This window comes from Carcharodon carcharias, chromosome 2 (genome assembly GCF_017639515.1).
Source record: "Carcharodon carcharias isolate sCarCar2 chromosome 2, sCarCar2.pri, whole genome shotgun sequence".
Lineage (NCBI taxonomy): Eukaryota > Metazoa > Chordata > Chondrichthyes > Lamniformes > Lamnidae > Carcharodon > Carcharodon carcharias.
The window spans coordinates 52,301,220-52,320,876 of NC_054468.1; the positions used below are offsets into that span (position 1 = coordinate 52,301,220).

Below are 19,657 nucleotides of genomic sequence, written 5' to 3' on the forward strand. Positions count from 1 at the left end.
TGAATTTGACCAGCCATACAAATATGCGGCTACAACAGCAGGTCAGGGGCTAGCAACGGGTAACTCACCTCCTGACTCCCCAAAGCCTGGCCACCATCTACAAGACACAAGTCAGGAGTGTGATGGAATGCACTCCACTTGCCTGAATGAATGCAGCTCCAACAACACCATCCAGGACAAAGCAACCCACTTGATTCACACCACATCCACAAACATTCCCTCTCTCCACCACCGATGCACAGTTGCAGCAGTGTGTACCATCTACAAGGTGCACTGCAGGAACTCACCAAGGTTCCTTGGGCTACACCTTCCAAACCCATGACCACTACTACCTAGAGGGACAAGGGCAGCAGACACATGGGAACACCAACACCTGCAAGTTCCCCTCCAAGCCACACACCATCCTGACTTTGAAATATATCACCGTTCCTTCACTGTCATTGGATCAAAATCCTGTAACTCTCTCCCTAGCAGCACAGTGGGTGTACCACATGGACTGCAGCAGTTCAAGAAGGCAGCTCACCAACACCTTCTGAAGAGCAATTGGAGATGAGCAATAAATGCTGGCCTAGCCAGCAACACCCACATCCCATGAATGAATAAAAAAGGCACATGGACAGGATCACAACTGGAAGCTAGATGTCCTCCTGAAGCAAAGCCATTAAGCAGTATCAAACTGAACAATATTTTTTAGAAGTTCAATAAATGAGAATTGAAATATGTGGCATTATCAACTTTCTGAAGATGGACAGAAGTTAGATTGTTCTCAAATTCAGTGTATAAGGTATCTCCTTCCACCAACAAGCCACAAATCCAAAGCATTCTTGGAATTATTATCTGTATCAGTTAATCTTCATCATGAGCTATTGAACAAAGAATATGATTTATGTGGAAATGTCACATGAAAATTGCCTGGTGAGATCAAGAAAATATCTCCAGCGCCAGTACAATGAGGATATTATTCCACCAGCAAATGCATCGAAAATATGACTGGGCGCATTTCACATGCAAGGAGATAGCCTGGGGTTTACATCGTATAATCTTCTGCTTTGTTTGGAGCTATTTTGACCAATATTGCAATTTATTGCAATTAAACACCACAGAAAATTATGCCAACTCCTCAAAGCAATTCATCTGACGTGTCTACCAGAGACACAAAATATCTTTTGATGACAAATTGAGCATAGTGTACCTGTCTCACGTGATCAGAAAGGTTGACAACAGAAATTCACATTGTGCTATTGCATTTTTGTTATTCTAATCTGTATGAAAGGAGTTTGAGTTTTATAATTATGAATCTTTTCGCAGGACAAATATCTCATACCGGTAACTCTTTCATCGTACCAAATTTTAAAGAAAGATTTTTTTTAAAGAACGCATCCAATCTTCTTTTGAAGAGCTACAACCTGCAAAATAAAATTCATGTTATATAATTATAAATGATTCCTAACAATCATCCGAATGTCAACTGTAAATAAAAAAAGTACGCTTTATCCTGGGTTTCGAAATCTCACTGGATTGTAGTTTAAATCAGGAAAATAAAATTGCATCTCCCAGAATACTTAACCAGTTCCGTCAATGCCATGTAGTGTATTTAGAAAATATGTCGCCAATAACAGGTGACATTTCTTCGTTTTATATTTATATTAACTATGGGAGCTGGCTAAACACCAGCGGTTTAATAAAGCGTGTGGACAGTAGTTTATGTGCAGGCTCTTATAGCAGCAATATACATGATGACACGCTGCATATAAATGACTTACAGCATTGCAGATAGATTAGTCGGAGTTTCCATGGTCTGTCCTCGTTCTTTCTGGTGGTTTTCAAGGATAAAGGTATGTAAGTATCTCTTGAGGAGGTGCTGTGCCTCTGCTCAGGTGCCATTGCTTCTCCTCTCCAGCCCGGAGACTCCCAGCAAACAGAAGCAAAGAGCGTGACATGCGCTTACCGCCCAGCGCTGCGGGAGACAGCAGCTGCGGACGCACCATTTTGTGCTGTCATCATACGTGTTGCCTTGGGTTGTTTATTCATCCAGAATCTTCGTGGCTTTGATCAAAAGTAGGCGTTGAGAGTAGAACGTCTGAATTGTTTGCAACGTGTTTCCACTCCAGTTTCTAGATCAAGCAAATAACATGTTATTGAGAAAAAAAATATGGCCGCAAATTTGGGCTCTGCTGGTGCTCGCGCGCCGGAGGATCTGAAACCGGGGCCCGGCCGCCAGCAGCTGCACGCTCTGACGCTCAGCACGGCCTTGTGGTGTGTCCACCGGGGCATAGAGTGACATCAGTCAGCCTCCTCTGTTGATTTGACTCGGGTTCTGCCAGTTTGGACTGTCCGGTTCTGGATATCACTCCTTTCACTCAGCTGAAAAAAAGGATATACCTCACTAGCATTATTTAAGGGGCTAGCCATCCAACTTGTAGATGATTATGCCTTTGATTTACTCCTGCAAAGTTTGTGGAAGTGCTGTGATGTGTTCTTGGAGGAGTTTTTGGTGACTTGAATTTTGAAGGGAGTATTGCTACATCCTGACAGGGAGGTCAGAAGAGATTCCTATCTCTTCAATAAGAAAGCCTGCTATAGTTATTAAGGCCATAGTTGCAGTCCCGCCTGGGTTGCAACAAAACAATGTCATGGAGCACAGGCAGCAGATAAGGGAAACTGTGCACAAAGTGAAGAGGAGGGCAGTTATTAACAGGTAGCCCCACCCACCTCAGGAATTCAGAGAGCACTTCTACCTCCACCTCAGCCAAGAGCAGTGAGAGAGGCAGCTGTGATTCATCAAGGAGGTGGTAACTGAACTGTGGCATCTCCTTCAACAGGACATCGAGCCATATAGCAGGGCACTGCTCTGGACAAGCTGTGTGAGCTGCTACTGAGATTCCTCTAAGACCTCATCCCATTATTACCATTGCTCCATAAACCACACCTTTCAATCCATCTGCTGCCTACCCTCACAGCATCCTCTTGTTTAAAATACTGGCATTAAAGCTACCGACAGGCTGTACCATGGCTGGTAGAAGGCTGCTGACTTTCACTGGGGGAGATTGCAGTTGGCCCCTGTTTCAGACTGTGTCATCTTCGTATATGACAGCAATCTGGACTGGCTCGAGGCAACAGTAAGGTGGAATGGCAGTGGTGGGAGCATGAATGGTGTCATCGTGAGAGAGGACAATAGGTTCATGCTTCATGGAACCACAGCCAGTCCCCAGGATTACAGATCAGGATTATTACATGCGAATGTCTTAGATTGCTGGACCGATTTGAGAGACTGCATGCCCCTTTGAGCACACTGACCTTGATCATTTTGAGGTCATTAAGCTTGTTGTGGCACTGTTGCTAGGTTCTCAGGCCAAACTTTGGGAACTGACTACCTATTCCGATTCCCTTCTCAGGGTGTGGCTTGAGGGCCTCCTGGTCTCACACAGAAACATAGTTCCTCTCCTTCGAATGCCTCCAGCGCTGTGTCAGAGACCCTGGGAGTCCGCTGTCTTGGCTACTGATGTACCTCTCCTTGTAGCCACTTACTCCATAAAAAAAATGCAACCTCTGTATAATGAATGCAGCTCCACTTTAAGACAGATTGTCTTTAAGACATGTAGGCTCAATGAGGCAAGCGCTAGCCACACGTACTGCTGGTTCCCCTTTTTAGTATGCAGCCAGTCAACAGAATGGGTCGGATTAAGATGCACACTGAAATCATTCAAATGCGGAAGCAGAATGAAATTTGCAACATGACTGAGTATGGAATAATTGCAAACTTACATCCCTGCCATGCCTGAAAACAGAGGTACCTGAATTTTTCCCCTTATGTTTTTAGTTTCATTACCTAATTTCCAGTATCTACTTGTGTGACAATTTTAAAAGCTACCCTGTTGTGAAGTTTTCAGGCTGGAACCACTTCTACTTCAAAATGTAAATTTGATGTTGTCTGTCTACAGTCAAAGCTTTTCATCTGTAGATTTCCTAATGGTCAAGTATTGGCAATTGCTTGAATTAAATAAGGCAAAATTCTGACTGGTCTCATTTCAGCTGCAGACATGTGCAGGCATGGTGGTGTGGATTTCCATATGGGAGGAGAGTTTGGGGAAACTCCCATTAAATTTCAAATTTTGACTCTATGGAGTTGACTTTCATGTTTGGTCTGCCCATGTCATTAGTGAGCAAAAGGTTCAAGTTATTTTTGGGGTCAGCCCTTATTTAAATATAATTGGTGAACTGCTAAAAAATCAGGTGGGGTGAGCACTAAAAGGCAGCCTACAGCCTCAAAGCAGATGTGCACCTTTCAATGATGTTCGTGGAAAGTTATTTTCTAAAGCAGAAGACATTGCCCAAGGCCCACAGTTTCTCTGATGCAGACATGAAAGTACCTGTAAAGCAATGAGCAGCAGGAAGGAGGACCTCTTTTTAGTCAATGGGTGACAAATGAACAGAAAACTTAACAATAGAAAGTAATTTGCATATTTGGGGATACACAGGAAAGCCCTCGTAGAATTGGCTGGTCGGCAATTATAACATGCAGAGTGGCAATAGAATGAAGGCTTAACCCTGGATTCTGGCTTTAACTGTCGGCACAAGTTTCCTTAGTTGCCTGAAACTGTGAACAAGGCAAGAGCACAACCAGGTTAGATAGGGCTGTGAAACTGACAGGGCAATGTTTGTTCAAATTGCACCACTTCATTCAGATACGCAAACTGCATTGATACCCCACGAGTAGACAGCGCTGCAGGCCACCACCACAGCTGGTTTCTTCAATGAGGGAGCGGCCCATGTTACTGGCTGCCCCCGGGGAATCGCTGTAAGTTTGCATAGCATCACTTTGAACCTATTTTTTCCCTTTAAAATACGGAACTATGGCAGCTACCCCCTTGCCCAATGAAAGGCCTTTGTGCACAGGACTTCTTCTGAGTGCATGTTTTCAGTGTGGAGGTGATTTCCAACAGTTTCGTGGTCATTCTGCTATTTTGATTATGATCTACAGTTCTCAGCTGTCAGCCTTCACAGCAACATGGGAGCAGCTTCTGCAGCTGTACCCTGGACCTCTGATTAGGAACAAGAGGAACAACAACAGCAATGCCAACGGCACCAGGAGCAACATCAGTAGCAGCAGCAGTTGTCTTCTCCTCAGCCACCTGTTGCTCCACAGGACAAAGGAAACGGACAGAGAACTCCAGCTCACAGGAGGTGCTACACCCCCCCAACTCGATATAGAGGCGGAGGAACAACTTCCTGGACATGACTGAGCAACAGTGCCTCAGGAAGCTCAGACTTTCTCGGCAGGTCTTTTTTTAATTATTCACTCATGGAACATGAGTGTTGCTGCAGCAGTATTACCCATCCCTAACTGTCTTTGAGAAAGTGGTGGTGAGCCATTTTCTTGAACCACTGCAGTCCATGTGGTGTAGGTACAGTGCTGTTAGGGAGTACCAGAATTTTGACCTGGTGACAGTGAAGGAACAGCAATATATTTCCAAGTCAGAATGGTGTGAGGCTTGGAGGGGAACTTGCAGGTGATTCCCATGTTCCCATGTTTCTGTTGCCCTTGTTCTTCCAAGCGCTAGAGGTCACAAGTTTGGAAGTTGTGGTTGCAGGAGGTTTGGCAAGTTGCTACAATACATCTTTTTAATGGTGCACACTGCTGCCATCGTGTGCCAGTGATGGAGAGATGCTAAATGAGATGCCAACCAACTAGTTGTTTTGTCCTGGATGTTGTGGAGCTGCATTCGTCCAGACAAGTGCAGAGTATTCCATCACACTCTTGTGCCTTGTAGGTGATGGACAGGCTTTGGAGGAGTTAGGAGATGAGTTACTCACTGCAGAATTCCCAGCCTTCTGACCTGCTCTTGTAGTCACAGTATTTATAGTCCAGTTAGGTTTCTGGTCAATGGCAACCTCTATGATGTTGATGGTGGGGGATTCAGCGATAGTACTGCCATTGAGTTTCAGAAGGTTAGATTCTTTCTTGTTGAAGATGGTCATTGCCTCGCATTTGTGTGGTGCAAATATTACTTGCTACTTATCAGCCAAAACCAGAATGTTGTCCAATAAAATAAAAGCAAAATGCTGCAGATGCTGGAAATATGAAACAAAAACAAAAAGTGCTGGAAAAGCTCAGCAGGTTTGGCAGTATCTGTGGAGTAAGAAACAGAGTTAACGTTTGGAGCCAATATGAGTCTTCTTCAGGACATTTCATTTCCAAAGAAGAGTCATATTGGACTCAAAACTTTAACTGTTTCTCTCTCCACAGATACTGCCAGACCTGCTGAGTTTTTTCAGCACTTTGTTTTTATTTCAGCATGTCGTCCAGGTCTTGCTGCGTACGGACATGGACGGCTTCAGTACCTGAGGAATTGCAGATGGTACTGGACAATGTGCAAACGTCCCCACTTAAGTCGGAGGGAAAGTTATTGATGAAGCAGCTAAAGATAGTTGGGCCGAGGACACTACCCTGTGAAAGCCCTGAAGCAATGTCCTGACGCTGAGATAATAGGCCTACAACACCCACAATCATCTTCCTTTGTGCTAACCAGTAGAGAGTTTTCCCCTGATTCTCATTGATGCTACACTTGGTCAAATACTGTCCTGATGTCAAAAGTTAGTCACTTTAACCTCACCTCTGAAATTCAGCTCATTTGTTCATGTTTATACCAGGACTATAATGAGGTCTGGAGCTGAGTAGCCCTGGCAGAATCCAAACTGAGCATCGGTGAGCAAATTATTGCTGAGTAAGTGTTGCTTGACAGCACTATCAGTGACAGCTTTTATCACTTTGCTGATGTTCAAGAGTAGACTGATAGGGCTGTTATTGGCTGGATTGGATTTGGCTTGCTTTTTATGGACTGGACATACCTGGGCAGTTTTCAGAATTGCTGGGTAGATGCCAGTGATATAGTTGTACTGGAACAACTTAACTAAGCGCATGGCTAGTTCTGGAGCACAACTTTTCAATTCTATAGCCAGGATGATGTCATGGGCCATTGCTTGTGGTGTATCCAGTGTCGTCAGCCAATTCTTGATATCAGGTGAAGTGAATTGAATTAGCTGAAATTGGCTAGGAACCTCAGGAGGAGGGCAGGATAGATCATCCTTTTGACACTTCTGTTGAAACTGGTTACAAATGCTTCAACTTTGTCTTTTGCAATGACATGCTGAGCTCCCCCATATTATGGATGGGGATATTTGTGGATCCACTTCCTGCTCCAGTCAGTTGTTTAATTGTCCACAAACAACCGTGACAATCTGCGGTTCACAAGTGCCTAACCCAGATGACAGCGCCTGTTTGAGGTGAGTTGGTTTGCCAAGGCCGCCAATTTATCCATTTTGTTACTTATGATGTTGGACAGAACCAGAACGGTCCTCTGATTTGCTGCTCTGGCAGGATTCCCACAGATCCACAGACTGCACACATGGCAATCAAAGCACCCTCAGATTATCCAGGTGTATTTGGGGATTCCACTCCATCAATGTTCAGCTGGTATGTAACCATCAGAAGGTTTTCATGTATACATGTGCAAGATATCCTGAAACCTGCCATGAAGCCTTCATACTGTGCCAGTCACATCACCCACAGGTCTTCACATCTCCAAGCAGAGTCATTGGTTGGCACCTTGAAGACAAGGATTGCCCATTAAGGATGTGAGCTGATTTCACCAGTAACGTTTCTCTCAGGTGTACAGAAAAGGTGCAGCAGAAACCACATGAGCACATGTGTGGCCATAGAGCTGAAGGCAATTCAGGTACCTAGACAGATCTTGGGGCAGAAAGGGAGTGCCATGCATGGCAGGCTACCTGCATAATGGCTCATGAGCCAATCAAGACCAATTAAAGAAGGTTGACTAGGATTTTCCTCCAGGTTCCTGCAAGTGGCAGCAGCCAGTTTATGTGTCTGGAGGCTCCTTCCTGATAGCAGGCTGGGGACAGAGCTCCAGGCAGGCCAAGAGACCCTCCATGCATGCTTGGGTGCAGGGGTAGCCACAGGTCACTGTGTAGAGGGACTCGTCCCATATAATGGTGGCCTGGCTACAAGTTCCATTTTATAATTTAAGATTTAAATACATTGGAGAGAGGGCAGCTCCATCTTGAAGCACCTTCTTCTCCTTTACCTTCCATCACAGCCAGCTGCTCCTTTCAAGCTGGAAGGCCTCTGGTTGGCCCTCCAGGTGCAAGAGCCCACCTTCCATCCTAAATTGGTCAGCAGACTCATCTCCAGGCAAATTAAGTGGGCCCCCTCTTAATTGTTAGAGATTAAAGGGGCCCAGATTGTTTGTTTTACTGGGAAGAAGGTAAAAGGTGTTTATGTTTGGAGATAATGGCTGCAACCTATGTGCTAACAATGGATAGACTGAGTCTCCAAAGTCCCTAAAAAGTGATGAGAATGTTGCGCTGTAAACAGTTGTGCTTTAAAATATCCAATTAGTTCCAAAATGAAAGAGAGTTGGGCTCTCAAGGATGGTAAACAGCATCTCTGCCTGGGTATAAGATGATTCACGTTGCCATGAAATGGGCTTTGAGGGGAGAAGGATTTCTAAGATATCACTGAAAACTTAGAGTAATGAGAAACTAAGTCTCTATGGTCCACTGTGCCAGAATATGGATAGAAGCTTGTCCTCACATTGGAAAGACGAAATTCGTGGAGAGTTAAAATGAGATTGGAAGATTTGCATAGATTTGCTCGAGGGAGAAAATTTGCATCTGAAAGACAGTTCTGGAGTTAAAAGATTCAAGGCTGGGAAAGGAAAAGGTTGGAAGAGAACACTCTGGAGCTAAGAATCATTTTGGGCTGATTCTGGGAGAATTGAGTAGCTACTTAAAGAATAGTGTAATGAATACCTGTGAAGTGTATTTTTTCAGTTGTGTTAAAAATAAGAAAAGGGGTATTCCATTCTGTGATTGAAAGTATAAGTTGCCTACAAAGATAGTGTTTCGGCAAGAGTGCTTTTTAGTCTTTTGTTACGGCGAAAGTCTTAAAACCTCAAATCTTATGTCATCCTTTCAGCTATTAACTGGAAGCTCAAATTTCTTTTTAAAAGTTATCAGTCTTTACAAATCTTCAGGGATACAGTGGTTGTTTGGCATTAATGAACACCTATCTCATTGTTAAAAACTCACGTACTCCTGGATATACCAGCCTCAACCTTTTCTGGCATGTTTAGTGGTTAAAAGTACCTCAACATTACACTGGGGAGAATTTTCTCGCTGTCAGGCGGGCCAGTTGGGAGCGGGCGCGGACCTGATCGCCACCTGCAATCAGCTGTGCGCCACCATTTTACGTGGGCAGGCCAATTAAGGTGCACCCAGCGTGACGCGCACCCGGAAGCGGTCAGCACTACCTGTGTGGGCGGGAGGAGGAGGGAGAGTTGGGGCATGTGCGCGAAAGCGCGTGGAGCTGTCTCAGGGAGATTCATTTAATTATGAAATATTGAAAAAAAAAATTCAGACATGACCCCTCATGTGACAGTGTTACATGAGCTGGGATATGTTTATAAATTTTGATGAAAAGTTTTATTTCATTAATAAATCCCTTCATGAAACCTCATCCCTCCAGGGGATGAGGTTTCATGAAAAATGCGATGGTCGCCTGGGCTCTTTGCCTGCCCGCCCGCCTTAAGGTTGGATGGGTAGCTCTGAGAATTACTTCAATTAGTTTATTAATGACCTTAACAGGCCTTTGACAGTTCAGCAAGCGCGCAGCCAACTCCGGTGCGTGCTCACCAAAATAAAGATTGGAATGATGTGCGGGGACGTTGGGACCCACGCCCGATGTCACCACGCGTCATTTTAAGGGTCAGCTTGCGGGGCCCGACCCCGCATGCCAAACAGAAGATTCTGCCCACTGTTGCATTCCTTTCAATGCCAAGTTAATCACTGAGAACTAGGTAACTTAAAACACAGCTTCCAGATTAACACGTTTAACTGCACATGGGCGTATTCCAGAAGTTGCTGTCCGATTTATTCCATTATAATGGTGATTGCTGACATACTCACCATTATTATTAATGCAAGATCAAGGCATTAGTTCCAGTGCATAAGATTGCATGGCAGATGCTATCACAACAATAACTTATTGCAATAAAGATCAGATAATGACACAATTAATATTTAGTCACTGACTGGACCATATTTATTCCACAAATCTGGATTTTGGCAGTCTACTTTTACAAATGGGGAAATACTAAACCAATATTGCTTTTCAGGATGTTTTATGATTAAGATGTTGTTTTCATTGATATACCTTTACCTGGATAAATGTCTAAAAATGGATATAAACCCCTGGTAACCAACAGCTATTGCAACTTAAAAATTATATTTAGTGGGTGAATTACAGGATAATTTAAGTTTTATATTTGAATCATCAAATATTTTTAAGCAGCTGTCCCAGTTTACAAACAAATCTCCAGGTCAGTGCTACCAATATGTTGAACTATTTTCATCATGAAACTACTATATCTTGTACTTCTATGCTGTGAGAATGTGTGTATGTTTGTGGGAGATGAATTTAGTTGCCCAGTGTTCCATACCTGTACTGCAGCTGCCTTTTGAGGTTCAAGCATTTTGAGAATGGTAAAAAGCACAAAAGTTTTAAATACTCAAAAATTCCATTAAAAATCTGTTTAATTGAAAATAGAATCCACAACCAATAGTACCATGTATACATTGTGCTTTGTATAAACTGTATATTCCTCTGATAGTACCTATATATTGCATTTTAAAAATATCTTAGATTTTGATATGTGCAGTAATGCAAGGTTCAATCGAATTGGCACAATTACTGTAATGTTTGGTCATAAAACAACATTTTCATCAGAATTATTTTGTCAATCAAACCTATTTGTGACTTAATCTACAGTGGGAAGTTGCATAGGCAATCTTTCCACAATAACATTTATCAGAAATATACACAGTATGACAAAAGAACTGTGTTGCAATCTATATGTGCTGTAACAAACTTCTAAAATAAATCAAATTTAAATCAGTTGTAACAATCCATGTCCTTTTTTATATTATACATTTACCACAGAAATATATCTGAGTCTCTGATTTATTAAATCTTCCTGTGTACAGATGTACCTATCTTTATGCTTTTCTGTTTCTTTATTGAAAAGGCTGGTTCAAACTGATTGCCTCAAGGAAGATCATGCCTATGACTAAACAAAAAGTCAATTATTTATGTGAGACATGATCTGTGTCAACGGGAATGCTTTTCCTGGTCTCACAAAACTACTTTCGCCCACTGTAGGCTGCTGGTAGCCTTCTTCCCCATGGTCACAACTCCCTACTCCATTTGCTCTTGGAGCTTCTGGAATTTTAATTCCCAATTCAGCAAAGCTGTCTGCTGAATGGACATTGGACAATATGGCCTGAATCCAAATATGGTTCAGACCTTCCACTGAACTTATTTGGCAACAGGTGCAACAGATGGACAACCGATTTTCATCCAATTTAGGCAAAATTTGAAGATTACCTCCCATTAATTTTCTCCCACTACCCTAGACTTAAAGTAATCTGCCCACAGGCAGTTTGACCAATAACTAACGCCAGCATATCACCACATCTCAGGATTCGAAACCCGTAGCATCTGGATTAGGAAGTGAATAATGTTTTGCTTTTCCAGGACTATGCCATGTCTGAACAATATATACAGAAATAAACCTATTTTATCCTGATACCCTGGATGTTAATATTAGTTTAAATCACATTTAGATTATTCTTCCTTATCCAGTCAGTTTTTGTAAACAAATTTGGCTTGTAAAACTGTAACTGTGGATTGATTGAACCAGAATGTTCCATGCTGACCAATTGTAACTGCAGTCTGCAGATAATCACAAAAGTACTGTATTATACTCCTATATTGACAACTGGTATCAAAACATCCCGTATTTGCATTTCTTAAAATCATCGGCCCTTCAGAACTTCACTCCATTTTGACACAGAACGGCTGTTAAAGAGAATTGTATTTTTTCAAATCAAAGTGAAGATATATAAATAGGTTACTTTTCTTAAGATGCAATTTGGAAAAAGATAATAACCAATACTCTAACAGTGTATTAACCACTTAATATAGTTGTCTGGAATTCCTTCTGTTACTTTAGTGCAGCAATGAATTTGTTTTAAATGACTGGAGTAAAACTCCACTAACTTTTGCACATTTGTTAACACACAGCATAATTTAACTGTGAATAAGGTGGAAGATCACTCAATATTACAATAATTGTTTCTTTATGAAATGAGTTCGTCTACAGGTATCAGAAATTACTTGTAACCTAATAATGCTTCTGAAAAATCAAATTGTGTCATTATTCACATTTTTAACAAAATGACATCAATAAAATGCTTTCACATTAGTTTCTGATTTTGAATAACCAACCAAAAATAGAAATTTTAATGTTTAGTTGCTGTTATATTCATGTGTGAGGGTTTGTTATTTCTATTTATTACTTAATTTATCTTCCATTTTTACTTGCATAATCTCATAATTGAATCCCCTGAAGTATGCATGATTCTTCAAGCAATAAGTTATGTATGTAGACAACTTGCTGCTTAGAATTTTATTGTGATGTCTTGATCTAACTGTTGGGAGCATATTTTCCTGTTTGATGATTTTATTACATTGTACATGTGCATAAAAAGGAGTGTAATCCCAAGACAAAGCACCAACAGATGTCTTGTGCTATAGTGAGAATGATTGAGTTAGGGAAAACTAGCAATACATTTTTTTAAAAATAGCTTGTTAAAGTTTTGCTAACGTCAATTGCGAACAACTTATGACAAATTATGAAGTTGGTGGGGTTGGAGGAGTGGTGGGATGGAGGGACAAGGGGATAGTACAGAAATGAAAACTGAGTAGTAAATTACTGGCATGAGCGAGCTTAACAGATAAGATTTTTTTTTAAATCAACAGAGCTGCAGAGATACTGGAAGGATAAGCAGAAAAATGACATGGTGACCTCAACAAAAAAAAAGCTAATAAAATGATTCAAACTACTGTGCTGCTCGTGCATATATGGTATCTGGTTATTGTACTTCATTAAAACACCAGCTCCCAATAACTGTTCTTCAAAATCTACTTTGTGTTTTAAGCCTCCATCTTTTCATGTTAAAATATTTGTCAATTCTACCTCAAGAGATCCTAAGCTTTACCCCTCTGCCATTTTAAGCCAGGTTTTCATGATTTTTTTCTGTCTATAGGTCAGTAGTTGCACACATTAACGTTAACATTTTACCATTACCATTGTTTGAAATCGACTGCTGATTTACAAGCAAAAAATATGCAACTAATCCAATTTTTTTTTATGGATGGCCAACAGGCCTGGTGGGTTTCAGTGCCTATGAGGAAGTGACTACCTATGGTGGTGGTGGTTGGGGGGAGGGGGGAGGTGGGGGGAGGGAAGGTGGGGGGGGGGTCACTGGAAGGCATTTTCTGATAGACACTGCTATGCTGGAATTCTGAATGGTCAGATATATTGAAGGTAACATAGTTGGCCTGTAACACTCCTTACATTTTATTTAAGTAGAATTGTAGGCCTGAACCTATGACAAGCTCAAGCTTGACAAACTTGTTGTGTGTCCTGGGACAAGGCAATGGGAGAAGACGTGATGCAACAGGTGTCCACCTCTTTTTCCTCTGCCTGACAAATGACGAATATTGATTCCCAGATATAGGGAGAGGAAAATACACCTAATATGTCAATCCCATGCTCTTGCTGAGCAAAGGCTGGAGGCAGTGCTATAATGATGTAGTTCCTGGAAAGAGCACGAGAGATTGGTGAATTTGCCTATAATATCAAGCTCTTTCAATTAAAAATAAACTCCAGAGAGACAGGGCCCAATTTTAACCCACTCAAAATTTATTTACTTACAGAAAGTTAAAATTGGGCCCAGAATTTTAGTGAAATGTTCTAGCCTGTCAGTGATTTTGTTATCTTATACTAGTACCTATTTCCAAAACAAACATATTTTTATAATATTGTATATGTGAAAATAGATTACAAGCTACTGCAAAAGTACATGACTTATGTCAGTGTGTATTCTCTTAGATTATCTCACATTGTGGTGTTACATTATACACCATTGTTATGTTTACATTACATTCAATTTCTGCTGTGTTACATTGACCCCACCAGAAAACTTAAACATAATTTGCATTCAACAGCTTTTATTGGCAATCGTGCTCAAAAGCAATCATTTAGCTATCATTCGACATTGCAAGTAGTGATCATCTAACATCATTGTCATCAATTTCCATCAAACTGCACCACTCAAACTTTTTCAATTAGCAGAATTACTTAAGTATTCTGACACCAAAAACTATCATAGAGTTTGTCCTCTACGTTTCTGAATTTCTATAGCTTCAAACATTCTAAAACTGAGCTAACTAGAAAAAGCAGACTCTGTTTTAACATATATATTTTGACAAGCTAGTTTTATGTTTTTTTTTCCCCCATAACCTATAAGCGTCCTCCCCACCCCCAAACCCAGAACAATTTCTGTCCCTCCCCACCCTGGAGCGCAGCAGCTTTCTTTCCCAATTTTCCCCCTTCTTCTTCCTAACCTCTCTGCTAACCCCTTCCCTGTCTCACCTCACTCTCCCTCCCCCCACTCCTCCCCATCCCTCTATTCCTACCTCCATCCACACCCCCTCTTCCTCCCTCTTTTTCCCTCCTCCTCGTGCTCCCAACCTCTCAGGGAAGAGGGGCAAGATGTGAGAGTCATCAGTTGCCTGGGGGGTGGAGGGAGAGGCGACTCGTCCGGGGTTGGGGGGGGTGTGTGGTGTGGTTGGGCTGCCAAGAGGAGATGGTTGGCAGGGGTTGGAGGGAGGAACCACCAGGGAACGCTGAGAGGAGATCGGGATGTGGGATGGGGGGGATAAGGGAGGCACTAGTGCTGTTGAGACTCACACCGATCATCCCATGTCTCATATGTTTTCTTCCCAAGATTGCAATTAATGAATTAATAAAATTAATTAAGAACCGAGGGGGATTTGATGGTGTTCTCAAGCATGTATAGTGGAAAGCTTTTTTTTGACTAAACGAAAAACTTAATAAATTTAGATATTATTTAGGTAATTAATTTCCTTGTGTTTTTCAATGCAGTTTGCTGAGCACGTTTGATGCCTTTGAGCGCATTTGATGGCTTTGAACACTTAATTTGGATGCCTTCTAGCATCTTTTACCTTTGATCGCATTTGATGACAAAATGCTGTTGACTGCATGAAGAACTCATTCCAAATTAGGACATTTGATGTCAAATGATCGTTGGTCATTTTTGAGTATGTTTGAATGAAAAAATGTCAAAATTTTCAGATAGGGTTATTATACAATTCTGCTGTTACTGTATTCAATCCATGTGATTATCAACTCATTCTCCAGTATCTTTATTGAAATTGTCTCACTCTGTTGTACTGTGGTATAATACCACATTAATGTCTTTAGTATATTATTTTACTTACGTGAAGCATCTTATTCAATAATGTAATATATTTAAACTCTGTTATATTGTTCTTATAGTTATCCTTGGTTTCTGATATGTTAATTTTATTTATTTATTCTGTATTATAGTATCTTGTATTTATAATAGTATTTTTATATAATGTACATCACATTCTGTAACGTAAAAAATAGATGGTGGTCTGGCAGATTGCAGCTGTAATCAGTATACTGTTATAAAAATTGGTCATCTCTCAGAAACGTTGAGAGACTTGGAGAACCCAAAATAATCATTTAATTCAGAAAAATTCTGCCAGTTGTAACAGTAGTGATTATACAAACAAGGTCTCAATGGCAAAATGCCCTTTCTGAACTTTCTATTTAGTCACCTTGCTAAAATATTACACCCTCCACTATTGGATTAATTAACCTTTCAGTCTGTATAACTTCCTTCGCTGATTAAAAAGTGTTACTGGATCATAATTTCAGGCCCAAAGCTCTGGTTTTGCCCAAACTAAGAACTCAATTGTTTGAGGATAATGACTACAGCCTAAATATGTTACAATTCTGCCCTAAGTTTCTTTTATGAAGAAGTAGAGAATCTGACATGAGGTGGTCAGAAGAAAATTCCTCTTCATCATTTTGAAGAAAATCAAAACAATGGGATAGCATATTTAGATTCTCAGTTGTGCTAAAGAAACATATCATGTGACCTTTCAATTCATTCACAATTAGGAATCAAGTGCACTTCAAGTTTAACTTAAGTTGATAAATGGAAAATGACATTACAACTTTAAAACTTTTGTGCACATTGAGTAAAGAAGTGTTGCAGAAATACATTAAAGAATGGACAGCGATCTGTCACATTATTGAGTAAAAAATCATTATTCCATTGGTTTCCACTGCATATCTTTTATAAGCGAGCGCTTTTTGATTTAAAAAAATTAAATAGATACTGAATATTCCGTTTCTCAATATGCATTCCATTGCAAATATATAAAAGTTCAGCTACTCCAGAGAATACTACTATGATAAGATTTTGCAGATCAATCCAAAAAATAAGTTTTTTCTTGTCTGTTCCATCTGACAGATTAAAAATGAAGAGTGGTCATTCTATTTTACACAAGGCATTTGTTTTACACAAATCGTATCACCTTATGACATGATTCCACAGGTTGCATTGAATAATAACTCTTATATACAAGATAACATACCCCCAATATGAAAGGCACATTATGCATTTATAACCTAATAAAACTCTCTCAAGACTTTGTCAATTTCAATAATTGTCCATTTTGAAGGTACCTTATAATGAAAATAATTAAGTGCTTATACAACATTCACTGCCTTCGCTATATGGTTTGTTACATGGGTTGAATGAATTATTCCTATTAATATGAATTTCTTCTTCCAAATCTTTCCAGTCAGACAGTTAACAGCCTTAGAAGGCCGGAAATATCCAGTCATTCTAGACCAAGTCTCCTCTTAATCATAATCTCCTGGCATTAGATTATTATCCAATGGACTGCAAATAGATGGTAAACAAATGGGTGTGATTTTAAATCTAAAGTGAGTGTCTGACTCAGTTGTTAACAATAACCACTAACCATCAGTGAAGATAACCATTTAATGGTATTTTGCTTGCGTACTTGAAATTGGCCCCATACTTAATTCCTGTTATAAGTAACAGTACATCATCCTTTGGTAAATTCAGGTATCATTTTTCGGTAATGTAGCTAGCTACCTTCTGAAGAGGAAAATGTTCCTCCCTCGACATTGCACATTTCTAAAAGTCAGTTTGTTCTTTTTGTACTTTGAATATTTTCAAACACATCCAAGCCTGCCTTTAAATAAACCTGAGCAGATCTAATGCTGTTCATCACCATAGATGAAACTGTGGATAGGGTTTGGTTTGTTTGCTGAAGTCTGCAGTGGTTAACAGCTTCTTTCATGACAGAGAATTGGTTCGATGTCTCATCGAGGTGATATAGAATATTTCTGAAACACAAAATAACATATGCTAATAGTAATAAAAAATATCTAACATTGAAATGTTTAATAATAATCTTTTCATATTCTAAAATAATTTGTACATTGACTGTATAGAAAGCTTATTGGATTTGTAATAATATGAACAAAAGTACTTATAATAGACTGGAATTTTCAATCAAAGTAACATTGCGGCTAACAACGCTCACTGTCATTTATCAGCAAATCAGGCAGCAAGTTCTGGCGAGTGTGCATGCTCAGCTAAACACAAGAATCTAGGAGATGCTGTCCAAATGTGCCACTCTTTTGTAAACTGCGTAAAAATGGCATCTCACCGTCTGCATCCCTATTCAAGAGTCTTGAACAGCCTGTACTTACATCACCGATACGGACTAAACTCAGCATTCCAGTCTAAGCACCCTTTTAATTACTGGCAAAGAACCTCTCGGGTACTAAAATTTACTTTAACAAGTAGAGTCTCATTCCCTCTGATTTTAAATTATTGGTGATTTAAAAAACATTTTTTTTTAACTTTTTCTTGTTTTTTTTCTCTTTTTCATCCAATCTTTCTTTCCGTTTATTAATTTTGCTTTTTGTACTTGTTTTGACATTGACTTCACCATTCTGACTATATTTTGGTTCAGACTCTGCCTGCTCATTAATGATTCTTCAATCTGATTGGTTAAGGAGATACCCCTTCCCAACAGGGCAATTAGAGATGGGCAATAGACGCTGGCCCTGCCAGCAGTGCCCACATCTTGTGAATGAATTAAAAAAACATAGTTAATTGCCTTGTTCATACATGTCTCAAATACTTTGAAGGCAGCACTGCGCCATTTGGTTGTCCAACTGGCAGCAAGTTGCTGTGCAAACCCTTTAGAAAGTCTATGGACAAGTGTCAGGCACCATCATTCTCAACCCATAGCCATATGCAGCCCATTATTTTAGCTACTTTTCATGTAAATGCATATACTGTCCATTTATGGCCACATGTTTGACTTTCAGGCTGCGTATTTTGTACATACAGTTTACCTAAAATCATCTTGGGTGAAAAAGGGAGGTGACTGTGGCAGTAAGAATGGCAGTTTAACAACATCATAATAGTTACTTCTGAATTGAAACAATATTTCTATTTGTTTGCAGTGTTTACTCCTACAACAGAAGCCTTGGGGAAGCCTTTACTTGGCAAAATTTCCCCCCCGTCAGGGGATGGGGGGAAGTTCAGGAGCGGGTGCATGGAGGTCCGCCTCCAATTGGCACCCCCAACTGGGGGTGCGCCACCATTTTATGTGGGCGGGCCAATTAAGGCCCACCCAGCGTGATGTCCGCCACAAAGTGCTATGCGCTCCCTGTGTGGGCTGGGGTGGGGGGGGTGGAGTTCCTAAGCCAAGAGTGTGCTCTTTCACAAGCATGCGTTCAAAAGAGCGCACTCATCTCCCTGAGGCTAAGTGCTGCCTCAGGGAGATCAGCGCCAAATTCAAAAATGTTAAGAACAGAAAAATAAAATTTCCCTGACATGTCCCCACACGTGACCCTGTCACATGAGTTGGGATATGTCCATCACTTTTAGTTGAACTTTTATTAAATTTTTAAAAACCTGCATGAAACCTCATCCCGCCCGTGGATGAGGTTTCATGCTTTCTCTGAAGCCCACCAGGGCTCCCGGCCTGCCTGCTAACCTTAAAATTGGACGGGCAGGTCCTTTAACTAGCTCAATTACTTTGTCAATGGCCTCAATAGGCGGTTGACAGGTCAGCGGGCGCACAGCTGATTCGGCTGCGCCCCCGCCGACCTGAAAATTGAAATGACGTAGGGTGAGGTCAGGAGTTCCGCCCGATGGCGTTGGCGAGCGGGCCCCAACCCCACTCGCTGACCGGGAAATCCTGCCCCTTGTCTTTCAAAACACACAACTTTAAAACAATGAGATGTGATTTGAAACTTTTATGGTACAGTAATACTTGAATCAAGCAAACAAATCTAGAACAGATACCCTTCACTACATTTGACATAATTAAGTCAGAACACAAGTGCTAACTCATACGAAAGCAAAATACTGCAGATGCTGGAAATCTGATAGAAAACAGGAGATGCTGGAAATACTCCACAGGTCAGGCAGCATCTGTGGAGAGAGAAACAGAGTTAATCCCTCAGGTTGGGTGATTTTTCATCAGAACTGGACTGTTGAGTGTAATAGTTTAGAACTATAATTCAAATGTAAATATAGACAGAAAGGAATAAGAAAAGAG

General features: G+C 40.8%; 2 protein-coding genes and 1 long non-coding RNA gene across 11 annotated transcripts in view; 1 reads left to right on the forward strand and 2 right to left on the reverse strand.

The window, feature by feature from the left end:
* Nucleotides 1-2,838, reverse strand: part of si:ch211-51h4.2 — a 432,821-nt gene extending 429,983 nt beyond the window's left edge. Inside the window, exons 1-2 of one of the 4 annotated variants that reach the window (XM_041210942.1) lie at nt 2,713-2,838; nt 1,764-2,114 (exon numbers count right to left, since the gene is read on the reverse strand). In XM_041210942.1, coding sequence (XP_041066876.1) covers nt 1,764-1,884 — 121 coding nt within the window. In that variant the 5' untranslated portion in view covers nt 1,885-2,114; nt 2,713-2,838. Of the gene's footprint in view, nt 1-1,763; nt 2,633-2,712 lie in introns of those variants that run through there. The other 3 variants (XM_041210934.1, XM_041210945.1, XM_041210928.1) reach the window with 3 other exon arrangements.
* Nucleotides 1,626-15,189, forward strand: LOC121290529. The gene is made up of 3 exons (XR_005945816.1): nt 1,626-1,835; nt 12,899-13,003; nt 15,090-15,189. It is a non-coding gene; the product is annotated as an uncharacterized LOC121290529 (long non-coding RNA).
* A 1,166-nt stretch (nt 15,190-16,355) lies between these two features.
* The window catches only part of LOC121290443 (inactive N-acetylated-alpha-linked acidic dipeptidase-like protein 2), a 999,957-nt gene continuing 996,655 nt past the window's right edge, over nt 16,356-19,657 (reverse strand). For all 6 annotated transcript variants that reach the window (XM_041210891.1, XM_041210883.1, XM_041210898.1 and 3 more), the window contains one exon: nt 16,356-17,420. In XM_041210891.1, coding sequence (XP_041066825.1) covers nt 17,216-17,420 — 205 coding nt within the window. In that variant the 3' untranslated portion in view covers nt 16,356-17,215. The remainder of the gene's footprint in view (nt 17,421-19,657) is intronic.